The 19,637-nt window shown below is 43.5% G+C and overlaps 1 protein-coding gene across 2 annotated transcripts in view; it reads left to right on the top strand.

Annotated features, from left to right (window-relative positions):
• The window catches only part of ASXL2 (ASXL transcriptional regulator 2), a gene marked incomplete at both ends in the record, with an annotated part of 115,963 nt that overhangs the window by 86,297 nt on the left and 10,029 nt on the right, over positions 1-19,637 (top strand). The window contains 3 exons of one of the 2 annotated variants that reach the window (XM_080711755.1): positions 757-900; positions 13,443-13,606; positions 19,485-19,581. In XM_080711755.1, coding sequence (XP_080567881.1) covers positions 757-900; positions 13,443-13,606; positions 19,485-19,581 — 405 coding nt within the window. The remainder of the gene's footprint in view (positions 1-756; positions 901-13,442; positions 13,607-19,484; positions 19,582-19,637) is intronic. The other variant, XM_080711756.1, reaches the window with a different exon arrangement.

Below are 19,637 nucleotides of genomic sequence, written 5' to 3'. Positions count from 1 at the left end.
CTCAGTCTCCCAAGGACTGGGATTACAAGCTTGTGGCACAACTCCCAGCTACATAATTCAATTTGATGCTATAAGCTTACTCAATGGATTTGGTATGGAATCAAAATTCTTAGTCTTGTAGAACTTTGTATTTTTGTTATAAAGGAGATAAAAAGTATGCTTGGAAGAAGGAATGCATTTTATTTTACTTAAATTCTCAGACTGAGTGTGGTGGTGCCCACCTATAATCCCAGTACTCGAGAGGCTGAGACAATGATCACAGGTTTGAGGACAGCCTCAGCAAGTAGTGGAATTCATCAGCCTAGCGAGACTGTTTCCAAATTAAAAAATAAAATTGGGCTGGGGGTGTAGTTCAACAGTAGAATGCTCCTAGGATCAATCCCTGTTACCATAAAGAAAAAGAAATTCTTAAGATGGGCGTGGTGGAGCAAGCTTGTAATCTCCGCACTTGGGAGGCAGAGACAGGAGGATCCTGCAGGTTCGAAGCCAGCCTCTCTGGCTTAAGAGACCCTATTTCCAAATAAAATATAAAATAGGTCTGGGAGTGTAGCCCGTAGGTAGAAGGGTTCCACACCCAGTACCACCCAAAAAAAAAAAAAAAAAAAAAAAAATTCTCAGACTCAGAACACATTAGCCAGAGCTGTATTTCCTCATACATCTCTCCCTTCGATTAATATGGAATGGTTGTTGCATTGATTGTCTGATTTCTGTCTGTAACCTCAGTGCCACCAGTCTTTATGTATTTTTTTCCCCTAGCAATATGGGAAGGAAAGCAATCTGATGGACAGTCAAGCAGCCCCCAGAATTCAAACTCCAGCTTTTCTTCCTCAGTTAAAGTGGAAAGTCCTTTGCTAGGCTTGGGGAAGAAGTCTTTCCAGAGGTCTGACAGACTGCACACAAGTAAGTTAGTTTATAGAGACTTTGGTTTTCATTGCCATGATTTGTCAGTTATAGGTTTGAAATTCCTCAGCTATTTGGCTCAGTTTAATGCGTGATCTGAGTTTTATAGCAAAGAATAGCCATATGTATTTCTTCTGTTCACATGATTACTTTTTTGTTGTAATTGTGGTGCTGAGGATTGAACCTAAGGCCTGTGCTTTGCTAGGCAAGTGCTCTACCACTGAACTACAGTGCCACCTGGCATAATTATTTTTAAAAAATGAAACACAGGCAGAATTGATTTGCCTTTTTTCTATTTTTTTTTATTCCCTGTTCACTTTTGAGGTATTATTTTTATATTCTTTTTCTTATTTTATATTCTTTATGTTATTTTTATATTCCTCCCCATATCAAACTTCTTTTCAGAGAAAGCTCTGTTATCAGTCATTTTGTGGCTATTTCTCTTTCTACCCGTAGGTTGCTTTGTCCTACATTATTTACATGTTATTTGTGTAGACAAAAGATGGAAGATTTTATAATTAAATATGGCAAGATGAATCTTTTTTTTTCCTGATCCTCAGAATTTCCACTAAAAGTATGGAAGTACAAAAGATTCAATCCATTCAGGTGAAGAAAATAAGGAGATAACCAAATGGGCAGGTGTCAACAAATTCTGAAAGATGAAAACTGGGTGGAGCGAAAAGCCCTTGTCAGTAATAACCTAGCCAAGTATGGCTGCAGAGCACAGGACACCTCAAGACTTGGAGAGATGACCTGTTACAGAAGAGAGAAGTAAGGCAAGAGTTCACAGGAGAAGCAGCTTGTTGCTTCCCCCAGGCAGAAGATAGGAGGTTTAATTTGAGGTGAAATTGAATGAAAAGAATTGTATTTTAGGGACAGCACTAAAAATAGATGAGGGTAGATAATAAGGTACTGTTCTAAAGTGTGGGAAATCAAGTAAAATACAAATATTGAAAAGTGATTTCTCCTGCTTGGCTTCCAGAATGTTATCTTGAGGCATATTACTACCAGCACTATTTCCTTCCTTCTCCCACAGTGCTTCAGCAGGAGATAAAGAGATTGGGGCCAGGCATGGTGGTGCACACTTGTAATCCCAGGACTTGAGAGGAGGACCACAGGTTCAAAGACAGCCTCAGCAAGTAGTAAGACTCATCAACCTAGAGAGACCCTGTTTCCAAATAAAAATAGAGCCGGGGATACCTCTGTTCATTCCCTGTAACAAGAGAGAAAGAAAGGAAGGGAGGGAAGGAGGGGAAGAAAGAGAGAGAGAGAGAGAGAAAAATTTTAGAGCCTTAGAGAAAAAAGTCTGTAAGCAAATGTACACGTTCCCAGCTAAACAGATTATCTTCATAACCCCTCATTGAAGCCCCTTAGACAAGACCTTCCCATGTTCACAGAATTTCAGTCATCTGTTTAGTGTTTCTCTTTTCAAGAGATTACTAAGAATCATCTTTGAAGAAACTCTCCTTTGTGAGAGATAGGAACAAAAGATACAGAGTCCAGAAAGAAGGCAATATAAAAAACAAGTGACTTTAAAAACTAATAGTCACAGAAAGAAATGAAGAAAGAAATTAAATCCTTGAAAGATCAGGACACTATTATTTAAAAAGAGAATAAAGAGTTCCAGAATATCCAGTGGTATAAAAGCAGAATGTTCAATAATGTGAAAGCGAAATTTAAAGTTATATTGGAAATACTGAAAGATCAAGTGAAAAGAAAGGTAAATTGAAGAAAATTGGAATAGTAGCCAGGTGTGGTGGCACACACTTGTAATCCCAGCATTTGGAAGGCTGAGACTGAATCTGAGTTTAAGGACTGCCTCAGCTACTTAGTGAGACCTGCAACTTAGTGAGACCCTGTTTCTCCCCCCCCCCCCCATTTTGTGGTACTAGGGGTAAAACCCAGGGGCTTTCTACCTCTGGGCTACATCCAAGCCCTATTTTATAATTTATTTGGAAACAGGGTCGCACTAAGTTCCTGAGAGCTTCACTAAGTAGCTGAGGCTGGTTCAAACCTGTGTGATCCTCCTGATTTAGCCTCCCAAGTGCTGGGATTACAAGCCTGTGCCACCATGCCTGGCAAAACAGTTAAAATTTAAACTGAAGTTTGATGCGGATTTGAAGAGTGCAGTGCAAAATATTGAATAATGAATGCAAAAATAGTAAAAATCATTTGAGCAATGCTGACTCTCCAGTTCCATGAGCTACTATGTAGGAAAGTGGAAAAAAGGCTGTTCTTCCCAGTCACAGAAGCTCTGAGTTGTATTCTTCTTGTTTTTGTTTTGTGGTACTGGGCATTGAACACAGGACCCACCATGTCCAGCTCAGCACATTTGTTTTTACAAACCATTGTAACCATGGGCATGACCATCAGCCAGAATACAGTTAAATTAGTCATGGTATGCACGTTGGAGTGTGGTGCGGCTTTGGTTTTTGTCTTTGGTTTTTTGTGGGTTTTTTTTCCTTCTTGGTAGTACTGGGGGTTGAACCCAGCGACATTCTACGTTTGAGCTATAACCCCTAGTTCTGTGTTTATTCTTTATTTTGAAACAGGGTCTTATTAAGTCGCAGAGGGCCTCACTTAGTGCTAAGCCTAGCCAGGAACCTGCAATCCTGTCTCAGCTTCCCAAGTACTGAGATAACAAGCATGTGCCAACACACTTGGCTGATACAGCTTTTTTCATGGGAAGAAGATTGATTTTTTATTTTATTTTTTTATTTTTTGGTGATACTGGGGTTCCTGGAAGCCCTTCTACCTCCGGGCTACACTCCCAGACCTATTTTACATTTGGAAACAGGGTCTCTTAAGCCAGCAAGGCTGGTTCCGAACCAGCGCGATCCTCCTGTCTCCGCCTCCCAAGTGCGGGGATTACAAGCGTGCGCCACCACGCCCGGCTGAAGATTGGTTTCTTTTTGATAATTTGAAAGGTGTTCAAGATATTCAGTGAAATTAAACAAAACTGATTAGTGTGTATATTGTGATTTCATTTCTTTAATTCATTTATTTCTTTATTTTTTGTGGTACTGGGGATGGAACCCAGAGGCCTTCAACCTCCATGCCTCACCTCCAGACCTATTTTATATGTTATTTGGAAACAGGGTCTCACTAAGTTGCTGAGAGTTTCACTGAGCTGCTGATGTTGGCTTTGAACTTCCTCCTGTCTCAGCCTCCCAAGTACTGGGATAACAAGCGTGCGCCACCATGCCTGGCCATTTCATTAAATTTAAAGTGTCTTTTGTCAAGAAGACTGGGACTGAATGTAGAAACCACTTGGTACTACTACAAGTGTTTGGAGCTGAGATAGGAGGGGTACAGGTTTAAAGCCAGCCTCAGCATGACCTTGTCTCAAAATAAAAACGGCGGGGCAGGAGGTATATCTCAGAGGTAGAATACATCTTGGTTCAATCTGCACCCCCCCCCAAAAAAAAAAGTTTGGACAGCATTTACCTTTAGATCTCAAGTAGTATTTTTGTTATCATTTTTTTGAAAAAGTTTTAAATTTTTTTGTCCCAGGAGTTATTTTGGTAATTTCTGTTATTGTCATTGTCCATTTCCAAAGATATAGGGATTTTTGTTAATGTTTTTATTATGAGCTTTAACTGCAGTATCTTCTGGTTAGCAATCATACGCCATATGATACCTGCAGGTACAGGTAAGCACCAGACTCTGAAACTATAATTTCAGGATTCAGGGTGCTACACTGAAACTAATTAACTTGCAAATTTTCATATCTGGGCCTCACTTTGTTCACCTTTGCAATGGGTTAATAATTATGATGTAGCCGGGTGTGGTGGCTCATGCTTGTACTCCCAGTACTTGGGAGACAGAGACAGGAGGATCACAGGTTCACGACCAGCCTGAAGTACTTAATAATAAGGCCCTTGCAACTTAGTAAGACCCTGTTTCAAATTAAGGAATAAAAAATAAGTCTGGAGGTTTAGCTCAGAGGTAGAATGCTCGGGTTCATCTCCAGTACCAAAAAAAAAGAAAAAAAAAGAAAAAAGAAAAAAATTACCTACTTTAGCCAGGTATGATGGAGCCTGCCTGTAATCCCTACTCCTACAAAGAATTGTTTGAACTCAGGAGTTCAAGGCCAGCCTGGACAACATAGTGAGATACCATCTTAAAAAAAAAAAAAAAACCCCAAATATTACCTATATCATAGAATTGTGTGAAAAATAACAAGTCAGTTAGGATATGCAAATGCTTTAAATACTGCTTGGCCCTTGGCAGTTCTTATCTTAGTGTTTTGCAGATGCTTTTATTGTGGATATTATTATTTATTATTTTAATTTATTTTCTTGGTGCACTGTATTCATACATCATAATGGGATAAAAATAATACTTTTGTAGATATACATGTACACATCGCCCAGTTAGCCCCTACCCGATCCCCACCCCATTCCCTCCCCATCCCTCCTTCCCATGCTTGGCTTAGTGGTTGACATATAGTATTATAGCAATTTATCCAGTATTAACGTTGATAATCTCACATAACAGTTTGATTTGTCTGATACCAAGCTTTTGATGACTTAAGGATAACATTTCAATATTTATTTTTGCTTTCTTTCTTACCAGATAATATTTCTTTCTTTTTCTTTTTTAAGGTGAAACTATCATATATTTATTTATTTATTTTGCACAAAAAATCTATCCTAATATGGAATATGGACTCTAGATACCCAAAATGATCTCGAAAAAGAACAAAGCTAGAAAATGTATATTTTCTGATTTCAAACCATATAAAGCTACAATAATTGAAACAGTGTAGTACTGTTATAAAGGCAGATATATGAACCATTGGAGTTAAATAAAAGCCTAGAGATAAATTCTTCCATATATTGTCAAGTTATTTTTGACAAGGTTTCCACGAACATTTGGTGGAGGAAATAATTATCTTTTAACTAAATATTGTTGAAAAATAATTACATGAAAAAGAATAAAATTGGACCCTTACGTAACACCATATACAAATATTAACTCAAAATATATAAAAGACCTAAATATAAATCTTAAGACTGTAAACTTTTAGAAGAAAATCTGGGTCATAAAACCTCACAACATTGAAATTGGCAGTGATTTCTTAGATATGATTTCAATGGCATAGGCAACAAAAGGGTAAACAAACTCCCTTAAAAATAAAAGCATATTGTATATCCAAAGACAATGTAAACCGAGTTAAAAGTTACTGATAGAATGGGATAAAATATTTCCAAATGCTATATCTGAAGGTATATTAGTATTCCAACTAGAAATTTTAAAAATTAGCAACAATAAAAGCAAACAATACAATTTAGAGATAGGTGAAAGACTAACATAAATAATGAATCTCCACAGATAACCAATCTTAGTTGTCTGTTGAATGGAAAATCTTGTTTCTCTGGTGCTGGTGTGAGTTACCTATTTCTTCTTTGTAGTTAATCTCTTTGAGTATTTTCTCTAGCGCTGGTTTTGAAGACATAAATTCCTTCAGTTTCTGTTTGTCGTGGAAGTTTCTTATTTCCCCATCTAATTTGATAGAAAGTTTTGCTGGGTAGGAAATTTTTGGCTGGAAGTTGTTTTCTTTCAGAGTTTGGAATATGTTATTCCAAGCCCTTCTGGCTCTCATGATTTGGTTTGGGAAGTCTGGAGTGATTCTAATTGGTTTGCCTCTGAATGTCACTTGGCCCTTTGTTTTTGTTGCCTTTAAGATTCTCTGCTTGACTTCCACATTGGTCATTTTGACAATTATGTGGCGTGGGGATCCTCTTCTCCGATCCTGTCTAAAGGGAGTTCTATAAGTTTCCTGGACCTGTCCTTCTCTGGGTTGTTCCCTTGGGTCACTACGACTTCACTTAAGGTGCTCTGGATCTCGAGTCTGTGGTATCTCAGTCACCACTACTTTTTTACTGGGTTGTATGGCAGAGTCTCAGACCCAGGGAGTCATTCAAGGCTGCTTTAGACCATGGGGGTTGCCAGGTTGGGCATTCTCCTATGGTGTGATATCTCTGCCACCACCACTCCCCCACTGGGTCAAGTCCCTGGGAGTCAGTACTGGGATTTCTCCTCCAGGGCCCGCAATTTGACTCACTGTTGTTGAGTGCGCAGATGTAACTGTAGTGGACTTGGTGAATTCGCTGCTGCTGCTGCCAGTGGCAATATGGCACTGTTGCCACACCCTCGCCCGTGAGGCTGGCGTATTTCTTCTCTGGTTTTGAGATGTACTCTGAGTCCCTGCAAGGTGTGCAGAGCCCAGCCCCTGGGATCTTTAGATGCTCCCTGCGCTGAGAAATCGGCCGAATCCCGCCCGGCTATTCCACAGCGGCTCACCTCGGCTTGCTGTCCACCGCTCCTCTCTGGAGCCTGGTGGGCTGTTGAGTGCATTGGTCTAGAGCCGTCTGGTGAGCTCGCCGCTGCCACCGGCAGTAAGGCGCTGCTGCTGTGTCCTCAGGCGTGAGGCTGGCTTATCTCCTCTGTGGCTCTGAGCTCTGTTATGAGTTCCCTTCCTCTCTGGTGCCTGGTGCTGCAAAAGAAGATGGCACCCGCCGCTCCACGCCGTGGCTCCGGCTGCAGCACTGCGGTCTGGTTTCTGGTGTCTCGTTTTTCCAGCCCTCTTTTTCTCTGTCCCTTGTAATTACATTTTTTGTTTCTCTGCTGATGGTGTTTTCTGGCTATGAAAGGCACTGATTCTGTGGTAAGAGATTGGTTGTTAGCGGGGCTCGTAAGCCCCGCTTTCCTCTGTCGCCATCTTCCCGGAAGTCCTATCTATTGTAGATATTATTACTATAGCAAATACTTGAAATTATTAAGACATGCTTTTTTTTAAATTTTTTTATTAATTTATTTTTTAAATTGGTGCATTGTCATATATCAATCACATTGGAGTACAAGCCTTGAGAGGATACACAAGCACACATCATCCAATTAGTCCTCCTCCAGCCCCCATCCCATTCCCTCCCCTCCCTCCATCCCACGCTTCTTTGGTGATTTACTTTGATACATTTGTTTATGTACCTCCTGCGTTTTAAAGAGGCTCCGTCCTCCAGTATTACATACCCTCTGATTGGTCACATTAGTTGCTTCACTATAGGGCCCTTTCTATAGCTCAATCTCTTCCTATTGCCCTTTTCCTCCTAGTTATTGCTGATTAAGAGAAGCGTCTGATTTATATTTTCTGCGATATTTCTCTGTGCATGCTGCGTTGCAAGTACCGATCCCACTCTTGATGGTCCCAGTAGTGGCCTGGCTACTCAGTGAACTGATCCAGACCTCGCTGGCTCAAGCAGCGGCCTTGCCTCATGGGAGACCCCAGTTCTGGTCTCGCTGGCCCCTGCACCGGTCTAACCCCTAAGCTGGCTTTGGTTCCGGCCTTGGAGGTCGCAGGAGTGAACTTGCCTCACCCCAGGCATGCTGGCTATTGGCCCCTGCACCGGCCTAACCCCTCGGCAGGCTCTTATCCCGGCTTCAGATGCCCCAGTACCGGCCTTGCCTTATGGCAGGCTCTGATGCCGGCCTCGCTGGCCCCAGCACTGGCCTAACCCCTCGGCAGGCTGCGATGCCGGCCTCACTGGCTCCAGCACCGGCCTAACCCCTCGGCAGGCTCTTATCCTGGCCTCGGAGGCCCCAGTACCGGCCTTGCCTCAAGGCAGGCTCCGATGCCGGCCTCACTGGCCCCAGCACTGGCCTAACCCCTCGGCAGGCCCTTATCCTGGCCTCGGAGGCCCCAGCACCGGCCATGCCTCACGGCAGGCTCCGATGCCGGCCTCGCTGGCTCCAGCAACGGCCTAACCCCTCAGCAGGCTCTTATCCCGGCCTCGGATGCCCCAGTACCGGCCTTGCCTCAAGGCAGTCTCCGATGCTGGCCTCGGAGGCCCCAGCACCGGCCTTGCCTTATGGCAGGCTCCGATGCCGGCCTCGCTGGCCCCAGCACCGGCCTAACCCCTCAGCAGGCTCCGGTCCTGTCCTCGGAGGCCCCAGCACTGGCCTTGCCTCACGGCAGGCTCCGATGCCGGCCTCGCTGGCCCCAGCACCGGCCTAACCCCTCGGCAGGCTCTTATCCCGGCCTCGGATGTCCCAGTACCGGCCTTGCCTTATGGCAGGCTCCAATGCCGGCCTCGCTGGCCCCAGCACTGGCCTAACCCTTCGGCCGGCTCTGATACTGGCCTTGGAGGTCCCAGCACCGGCCATGCCTCACGGCAGGCTGCGATGCCGGCCTCACTGACTCCAGCACCGGCCTAACCCCTCGGCAGGCTCTTATCCTGGCCTCGGAGGCCCCAGTACCGGCCTTGCCTCAAGGCAGGCTCCGATGCCGGCCTCGCTAGCCCCAGCACCGGCCTAACCCCTCGGCAGGCCCTTATCCTGGCCTCGGAGGCCCCAGCACCGGCCATGCCTCACGGCAGACTCCGATGCCGGCCTGTCTGGCCCCAGCACCGGCCTAACCCCTCGGCAGGCTCTTATCCTGGCCTCGGATGCCCCAGTACCGGCCTTGCCTCAAGGCAGGCTCCGATGCCGGCCTCACTGGCCCCAGCACCGGCCTAACCCTTCGGCAGGCTCTTATCCCGGCCACGGAGGCCCCAGCACCGGCCTTGCCTCACGGCAGGCTCCGATGCCGGCCATGCTGTCCCCAGCACTGGCCTAACCCCTCGGCAGGCTCTTATCCCGGCCTCGGAGGCCCCAGCACCAGCCTTGCCTCACGGCAGGCTCCGATGCCGGCCTCGCTGGCCCCAGCACCGGCCTAACCCCTCGGCAGGCACTTATCCTGACCTCGGAGGCCCCAGTACCGGCCTTGCCTCATGGCAGGCTCCGATGCCGGCCTCACTGGCTCCAGCACCGGCCTAACCCCTCGGCAGGCTCTTATCCTGACCTCGGAGGCCCCAGTACCGTCCTTGCCTCATGGCAGGCTCTGATGCTAGCCTCACTGGCCCCAGCACCGGCCTAACCCCTCAGCAGGCTCCGGTCCAGTCCTTGGAGGCCCCAGCACTGGCCTTGCCTCACAGCAGGCTCCGATGCCGGCCTCGCTGGCCCCAGCACCAGCCTAACCCCTCAGCAGGTTCCGGACCCGACCTCGGAGGCCCCAGCACAAGCCTTGTCTCACGGCAGGCTCCATTGCCGGCCTTGCTGGCCCCAGCATCGGTCTAACCCCTCGGCAGGTTTCAATCCCAGCCACGGAGGCCTCAGTAGTGGCCTTCCCTCACACAAGCTCCGATGTCGGCCACTGGCCCCGGCGCCCGCCTAACCCCTCAGCAGGTTCCGATCGCTGTCTCTGTGGTTATTATTTCAAAGGTTCCAGGTGTAATGTATCAGATCTCTGCCTCCCCTGAGTATTGGCCACTGGCATTGCCACTGCCTCCACCGTTTCAAATCCTTCCCAGGCTCTTTTTCCACTCTGAATGTTGTCCAGTGTTCCTAAGCATGCGTGATGGTAGCATTCGACATTTGGTGTAATTTCTCCAAAAAAATAAAGTTGGTAGGATCCGGTTTCTGCTTCTCCTGAATACGAGTCTCCACCACCATCACGGAGAACTCTTTCAACACCGCATTTATCCTTGGTCTCCGCTAAACTCTCTCCTTACAGGTGATGTCTGAGATTCTTAACAATATAGAGAAATAGCAGTCCTCTTTCACGGCGAATTTTTCCATAAGTTCCAGTGCATTTAGATAAGTTTTGTCTGCATCTCCAGTGTCCTGGCATCCATAAGGGCTTTCTTACCTCCTCTCTGATATTTTTCTTTATCTTTTTCTGTTCTGGGCCCGGTTTCTCCAGGGGTCTGGCGTGCTACTCGCAGTTCGGCCTGGGGCCCAGGGTCCCACGACCCAGGCCCCATCTGGCGTGCTACGCGCCAAGACCTGCTTTTTTGTCTTTTTTTTGTTTTTGTTTTTGTTTTGCAGTACTAGGGATGGAATCCAGGGGCATTTTTACCTCTAAGCTACACCCCCAGTCCTATTTTTTATTTTTTATTTTGAAACAGGGTCTCACTGAGTTGCAAGGGCCTCACTAAGTAGTAGCTGAGGCTGTCCTCAAACTGTGATCCTCCTGTCTCAGCCTCCCAAATGCTGGGATTATAAGCGTGCGCCACCACTCCTGGCTTTTGTCCTAATTATAATGAATTTTCCTAAGTGATCAACAATTTTCTTAATTGATCAACAGAATTCTGAATTTGTTGGATCAAGCTTGTTAATCTGAAATAATTCACCTTTTTTGGGGGAAGGGCTACCTTGATTATGCTTGATTGAGTAATAATTGTGAAAGATGTGCTGGAATTTGTCCAGTTATCCCTGATATTCTATCAGTTTTTACTTCATATACCTGAGGCTTTTTGGGGGCGGAGTGTGTAACTCAGGATTTTTTTTTGGGGGGGTGAGTCTGGGGATGGAACCCAGGAGCATTTGAAACCAGGTCTCACTGAGTTGCAGAGGGTCTCACTAAGTAGCTGAGGTTGTCCGCAAAACGCGATCCTCCCGTTTCAGCCTCCTGAATGCTGGGGTTACAAAAGTGGGCCACCACACCCAGCTAGTAACTCAGGATTGAATCCAATGCCTCAAGCACTCTGCCAGTGAGCTATATCCTCAATCCTTTATTTTATTGTTCGAGACAACGTCTCAGTAAGTTGCCTAGACTGACTTCAAACTTAGTATCCTCCAGCCTCAGCCTCCCAACTAGCTTGAGATTATAGGCGTGCATCACTGTGCCTAGCACTAGTTCACATTTAAAATCTTCCTTTTGGATTGAAATTTTAGCATTATTTATTTACCTGATCAGTCACTTAAAAATCTTTTTACTTGAAGTCTCTTTTGTTTGATATTAATAAATGTTACATATACCAGCTTTCTCATGTTTGTTTTTTGCCTGGCATTCCTTTACTTTGTTCATTTCTGTGTGTTTTTACTCTATATATTTCTCTTAGCTCTATTTTAATTTTGTTTTATTTTTTGTGGTACTGGGGAAGGAACCCAGGGGCATACTCCAGCCCTATTTTTAAATCTTCATTTTGAAACAAGGTCTCACTAAGTTGCAGAGGGCCTCACTAAGTAGCTGGGGCTGTCTGCCACCACGCCCAACTAACTTCCATTTTTTAATTAAAATTTTAGCATTTGGTTGTAGTTAGTGGACTCTGAATGAATTGCCTGCTAATTCTCTCTGCCCATTTCTCTCTTTTTTTGTTGTTGGTAATTTTTGGTGCTGAGAATTGAACTCAGGGCCATTCTACCTCTGAGCTATATCCCCAGCCCTATTTTTTATTTTAAAACAGGGTCTCAGCTGGGCGTGGTGGCGCACGCTTATAATCCCCGCACTTGGGAGGCAGAGACAGGAGGATCGCGCAGGTTCGAAGCCAGTGGCGCGTGCTGGTTTAGGAGACCCTGTTTCCAAATAAAAAAATGTAAAAATAGGTCTGGGAGTGTAGCCCGGAGGTAGAAGGGCTTCCAGGAACCCCAGTACCACCAAAAAAAAAAAAAAAGCAGGGTCTCACTGAGTTTCAAAGGGCCTCCCTAAGTAGCCGAGGCTGTTCTTGAACCATGATCCTCCTGTCTCAGCCTCCCAAATGCTGGGATTACAAGTGTGCACCACCATGCCTGGCCCCACTTCTCTTTTGATATTTTTTCTTACTGATTTGTAAAGGTACTTTTTATGTTAAGAATAATAACTTTTGTCATAATTTGCAAATGTTTTTATTCAATTCATTCTTTTACTTGTATATTTAATTTACATTTTAATTCTTTGTGTACTCAAATCTGTCATTGTTTTTAAAGACTATAACCATCTAGTTGTAGACAGATTTCCTAAAATGCTTAGCCACTCAATTATAACATTTTAGCATTTTAAATTAAATTAGTGGCAAAAAAAATTCATGGAAAGAGAAAAAGGGTGGTAGGATGAGATTGGGTTTTCCTTTTCTTTTTTCTTTCTTTCTTTTTCCAGGTTTTTCGGTATTGAACCCAGGGCCTGGCTCATTCTGGGCAAGTATACTACCACAGAGCTATATATTCCCATCCTTCTATTTTTTTTCTTTCTGTTTTTGGTTTGTTTGTTTTTGTTGTTTTGCTGGAACTGAGGATGGAACCCAGGACCATTCTACCTTTAAGCTACACCCGCAGCCCTATTTTTTATTCTTTATTTTGAAGCAGGGTCTTGCTGAGTTGCAAAGGGCCTCACTAAGTAGCTGAGGCTGTCCTCAAACTGCGATCCTCATGTTTCAGCCTCCCAAATGCTGATATTACAAGCATGCAGCACCACGCCCGGCTTGGGTTTTCTATTTTTAAGATATTTTGTGTGTCATTTATTATTTCTCATAAACTTCCTCAGCTTTTGAAGGGAAATGATTATCTTTAGTCTGGTGAAAAATCTACGTTGCAGACCTTGTTCTTTTTGTAAGGAGGATAAATTGTATTCTTTTATTCTCTATAAATGAACACAATTTGTTTTGTTAGCCTTGGAAGAAATTTCTAAGATTTTTCAGTTTTACCTTCTTCGCAATGTGATATTTAACTTCTTTTGCACTGCAAGCTATAGTTCAGGTACAAACATCTTTAAGGAGGTCGAAATGATTCTTTTCCTTTTTTTTTAGGGCAAATGAAAAGGACTAAATGTGCTGACATTGATGTTGAGACACCGGACTCCATTCTAGTTAATACAAATCTTCGAGCACTAATAAACAAACACACCTTTTCAGTCCTTCCTGGAGATTGCCAACAACGACTGCTTCTACTGCTTCCAGAGGTGGATAGACAGGTGTGTCATTTTAAATATAGCAACTTTATAATAATTAATGGGGCTCTTTTCACTCATCACCTTTAAAACTTCTTCTGTATACCTATAAAGATGTGGTATTAAGCCAGGCACTTAGTGGTAGAGCATTTGATTGGCATGCCATGAGGCCATAAGTTCAATCTCTATTACCACAAAAAAATAAAAAATAGAAACTAGGAGTGGTGCCCCAAACCTGTAATCCCAATACTTGGGAGAGATTGAGACAAGAGGATTGCAGTTTCAAAGCCAGCCTCAGAAATTCAGTGAGACACTCAACAACATAGGGTGACATGTTTCCAAGCAAAACATAAAAAGGGTTAGGGGTGTAGCTCAGAGATAGCATGCCTCTCAGTTAAACCTTCAATATCAAAATAAATAAAAATAAGTAATAGAAATAGAATACGTATATACTCCCCAATGGTAGAGAACCAAGAGACACTCTTAAACTGAGCTACATCCTCAGCCTATTATTTATTTATTTAGTTTTGTTTTGATACTGGAGTTTGAACCTAGAGACATTTACCTCTGAGCTATATCTGGAGCCCTTTTATTTATTTATTTTACTTTGAAACAGGGTCTTGCTAAGTTACTGAGGCTCTCACTAAGTTGCTGAGGCTTTACTCAAACCTGAATTTTTCTTGTCTCAGCCTCTGCATCTTCACGCGCATGCATGTGTGCATGTGTGTGTGCGTGTGTGTGTAATAACTTGGGAATTAAACCCAGGGGCATTCTATCTCTGAACTACATCCCCAATCTTATTTTTTATTTTGAAGCAGAGTCTCCCTAACTACTACAGGCTGATCTTGAGCCCATGATCCTCTTGCCCCAACCTCACAGGTGTAGCTATTAGAGGTATATGCCTTTGCCCCTGGATCATCATCATCATCTTCTTTCTTTTTTTCGTGTGTATGTGTGTGGGGGGGTACTGGGGATAGAACCCAGAGACATATTACCTCCGAGCTACACCCCCAGCCCTATTTTTATTCTTTACTTTGAAACAGGGTCTCACTGAGTTGCAAAGGGCCTCACTAAGTAGCTGAGGCTGTCCGTGAACCGTGGTCCTCCTGTGTCAGCCTCCCAAATGCTGAGATTACATGATCCTGACTCCAGGATCTTTTTATTTTGAGACAGAATCTCATTAAGTTTCCCAGGCTACCCTTGAACTTGTGGTCCTCCTGCCTCATCCTTCCAAGTAGCTGTGATTATAGGCATGTAATGGGCAAGAATATTTTTATTTGAGTGTCTTACCAGGTGGGCTTCGTAAAGCTTACAGTGGGGGGAGCTTTCTTACTAGATTGTGTAATTACAGAATAAGTTTTCCTAGCTCTCCTGTGAAGAGTTTTCTTGGTCCAGTACCTCAGTGGGTGGAAACTGAACAAAAACAAGGATTCAGTTTTACAGATATATATGTAAGGACATAGAATGTGGATTAACAGTGGTAGTATTGGGAATGTTCATTATTTTTATTACCTTGTTAATTTGTTCTGAAAGAAACTTTTTTTTTATTTAATAGCAAAGAACTTAAAATTCTGAGCCAGGAATGTGGCAGAACACTTGCCTAGATGCTTGAGGTCCTACTTTAAACCTCTTGTTTAAACAAACAAAAATAGTTTATTTTTCAGGTGCAGTATAATCCCAGTATTTGGGAGGCTGAGACAAGAGAATTGCAGGTTCAAGTTCATCCTCAGAAACTTAGCAAGACCCTCTTTCAAAAAAAAAAAAAAAAAACTGGCGTGGTGGCACGGGCTTGTAACCCCCGCATTTGGGAGGCTGAGACGGGAGGATTGAGGTTCTCGGACAACCTCAGCTACCTAGTGAGGCCCTTTGCAACTCAGTGAGATGCTTCTTCAAAATAAAGAATAAAAATAGGGCTGGGGGTGTAGCTCGGAGGTAGAAGGCCCCTGTGTTCTAATCCCACTACTGTAAAAACAAAACAAAAAACAACAAAATAATAAATAAAAAAGGCTAGAGGTATAAATCAGGAAGAATGCTCCTAGTTAAATCCCCAGGACCAAGAAAAAAAGAACTTAAAATCTAATGTAAATTATGCTTTGAAAAGAAAAGTTGCAAGAAGCAGAAAAAGTTGAGAAGAGTTAAGACAGGAACCAGAAATTTAGCGTGATCCAGGTCTAAGGTCTTTCATTCATGAATCAGTGACCACCAAGTCACGCTCCTTTCTGATCTTTTGTTTCTCCTCTGAGAGAAAGATAGCTGCCTGAAATCCTAGCTACTTATGCAGCTGAGGTAGGAGAACTGCGAATCTGAAGCCAGCCTGGGTAACTTAGCTGGGTAATTTCTGTCTCAAAATTTACAAAACAAAAAGGACTGGGAGGTAGTTCAGTGCAAAAGCACTTTTGGGTTCAGTCACTAAGAAAAACAAAAACAAAGGGACCACTGTAATTTTTCTATGGTCTGTTTACTTAAGGGTCTTTCTTTTTTAGTTTGTTATTATTTCCAAACTTATAACCATGTTCTAAATAATGTAATCATTTCACTCTCTTTCTAAAAGCACTCCATAGCTCACAGTAAAGGACTAGTTATATTGCCTAGTGTGAGTGTGTGTTTGTTTTATGGTATTGAGGATTGAACCCTGGGCATTCTCCCTCCAACTTATACCCCAGCTCTATTTTAGTTGTCTTTCTTTTGAAAGAGGGTCTCATTAGGTTGTTGGGAGTCTCATTGAGTTGCTGAGGATGCTCTTGAACCTGTTGATCCTCCTGTCTCAGCCTACCAAGTACTGGGATCACAAGCATGTGCCACCATGCCCGGCTTATTGCTAGTTTACAGTAAGAGAATACCAGAGAGTAAGCTATACAACTCATGAAAGCTAATTGAAGCCGGGCGTGGTGGCGCACGCTTGTGATCCCCGCGCTTGGGAGGCAGAGACAGGAGGATTGCCCAGGTTCGAAGCCAGCCGTGCTGGCTTAAAGAGACCCTGTTTCCAAATTTTAAAAAGGTATAAAAATAGGTCTGGGAGCGTAGCCTACAGGTAGAAGGGCTTCCAGGAACCCCAGTACCACCAAAAAAAAAAAAAAAAAAAGCAAAGTATTAATTCTGAAATCATCTTTCTTTTAGATTACATTGATACCAGCTTTTTATAAATCACCACATGTCAGGTCAGATTTAATTGTGCAGGTATTCTTCCTGCCATAGGGACGTTCTTCCCAGTGACCTTAACTCTTCCTGGAGAAATGATAATTTGGGGGATGGCTGGTTCTTGGGGAACTTAGATTTTTTCTTTTCTTTGCGGTTCTGGGGTGGAACCCAGGGGCATTCGGCCTCTGAGCTACACTCCCTGCCGTATTTTTTTTAATTCTTTATTTTGAGACAGGGTCTCACTAAGCCCAGAATTTGGGAGGCTAAGACCTGAGGATGGCGGTTTGCAGACAACCTCAGCTACTTAATGAGCCCTATTAGTTATTTTTTATTTTGAAACAGTGTCTCAGTAAGTAGCTGAGGCTGTGTGCAGACTGTGATCCTCCAATCTCAGCCTCCCAAATGCTGAGATAACAAGCATGGGCCACCACCCCAGCTGAGAACTTAGAATTTTTTTTTTTTTTTTGGTGGTACTGAGGTTCCTGGAAACCCTTCTACCTCCAGGCTATACTCCCAGACCTATTTTATATATTATTTGGAAACGGTCTCTTAAGCCAGTGAGGACTGGCTTTGAATCTCCGTGATCCTCTTTTCTTCGCCTCCTAAGCACAGGGAATACAAGTGTGTACCACTACGCCTGGCCGAGAATTTAGAATTTTTAAAGAACCTCATTGGTGCTTCTTTTTTTACTTAATTCATCCTTTGTGTTTGTTTGTTTGCTTGCTTGCTTGTTTGTTTGTTTGTTTGTTTGTTTGTTTGTTTGTGGTACTGGGGTTCCTGGAAGCCCTTCTACCTCCGGGCTATACTCCCAGACCTATTTTTACATTTTTATTTGGAAACAGGGTCTCCTAAGCCAGTGTGCGCGGCTGGCTTCGAACCTGCGCGATCCTCCTGTCTCTGCCTCCCAAGCGCGGGGATTACAAGCGTGCACCACCACGCCTGGCCCATCCTTTGTTTTTAAACTATGGCTAGTAGACTGGGAATGATAGTACTTGACTTAACTAAAGGCCTAGTTTTGGAACTCTGATGCTAGTTCCTCAGAACTGATGGTCCTTGTCCTCTCAGATGGAAGATTGCCACAAAAAAGCTTTTAGTTAGAAGTCATTTAGTTCACTTTCCCACAGAGGGCAGTCCTATGGTATATTATTATTATTATTATTATTTTTTTTTTTTGGCGGCTCTGGGGATGGAATCCAGGGGCATTTGACTCTGAGCCACTCCTCCTGCCTTTGTTTGTTTGTTTGTTTGTTTGGTGGTACTGGGGGTGGAACCCAGAGGCTTTCTACCTCCAGGCTATACTCCCAGACCTTTTTTATATTTCATTTGGAAACAGGGTCTCACTAAGTTGCTGAGAGCCTCACTAAGTAGCTGAGGCTGGCTTCGAACCCATGCGATCCTCCTGTCTCAGCCTCCCAAGCGCGGGGAGTACAAGCTTCCACCACCACGCCCAGCTCCTGCCTTATTTTTTATTCTTTATTTTGAAACAGGGTCTAACTAAGTTGCGGAGGGCCTCACTAAATAGCCGAGGGTGTTTGTGAACCATGATCCTCCAGTCTCAGCCTCCCAACTGCTGGGATTACAAGCGTGTGCCACCACACCTGGCTCTGTGGCTTTTGTTGTTGTTGTTGTTGTTTTTTTTTTTTTTTTTTTTGGTGCTGGGGTTCCTGTAAGTCCGGAGGTAAAAGGGCTTCCAGGGACCTATTTTTTATATTTTTATTTGGAAACAGGGTCTCAAGCCAGTGCCGAACCTGCGCGATCTTTCTGTCTCCACCTCCCAAGCGGGGATTACAAGCGTGAGCCAACCACACTCTCCATGTGGCATATTCTTAATAGTTTACTTAGTCATTCTCTTTCAGGTATTAATATGAGGAATGCACAGAATCTGAGCGATACTGTCCTTGTGTGTAGAAAAGATACAGTTATAATGAAATGAAATTGCAGCTTCACTGTCAGATGAAATTTGGAGTATTTATAAAATTCTGATATTAAGATTAAAGGTTGGAAGCCATTCTTTATAATATGGCCAGGCATGGTGGCATACTTGAGAATCTCAGTACTTGGGAATCTGAGACAGGAGGATTGAAGGTTCAAGGACAGCCTTTTTAGAGAAACCCTTGGCAATCTATCATGATGCTGTTTAAAATTTTTTAAAAGGGCAGTGCATATAGTCCAGAGGTATATCCCAAGATTTTTGCCCCTGGGTTCAAGTCTCGGGATCAAAAACCAAAACAAACAACAACAAAAAATGGTTTTCACTTAAAATTTATACTTAGGTTTTTAATTTGTCTAGATTTTTTTTCACATTATAATTCTTTTCCTCGCTGTTTGAAATACCATCTTTGTTATATATTCTCTGTGTGTGTGGTGCTGGGAATTGAATCTAGGGACATTCTACCTTCGAGCTACACACCCAGCCCCATTTTGGTTTTTTATTTTGAAAGAGTCTTGCTAAGTTGCTGAGGCTGGCGTCAAACCTGCAATCCTGTATCAGCCTCCTGGGTAGTGGAAATACAGGAGCGTACCACAATGCCCGGTGGATCCTTGTTTTAAAATAAAAATGCCAGGAATGTATCTTTGAGGTCATATCCTCCTGGGTTCAAGCCCCAGTACCAAAATAAGTAAGTTAGTAAATAAAGGTGTTCATAATAAATAGAATGATAGGAGATAGCCGTGGTGTTTCTGTAAAAAATGAAAGCAAAGTGAAAGTCCATGTGATACCTTTCACTTTCTTTGTAAGCTTTCTCTGGCTTATTCTTTGCCCCAGGTTGGTCCAGATGGTTTGATGAAGTTGAATGCCTCAGCCCTTAATAATGAGTTCTTCACGTCAGCAGCCCAAGGCTGGAAGGAAAGACTTTCAGAAGGTAAGTGTTCTGCTAGTTGTGATGGTATGCGTTTGTTATCCCAGTTCTTGGGAGGT

The sequence above is a fragment of the Muscardinus avellanarius genome, assembly GCF_963383645.1.
Source record: "Muscardinus avellanarius genome assembly, chromosome: 15".
Taxonomy (NCBI): Eukaryota; Metazoa; Chordata; class Mammalia; order Rodentia; family Gliridae; genus Muscardinus; species Muscardinus avellanarius.
The sequence above is the reverse complement of the archived record's forward strand: the minus strand, read 5'-3'. Positions and strand labels throughout refer to the sequence as shown.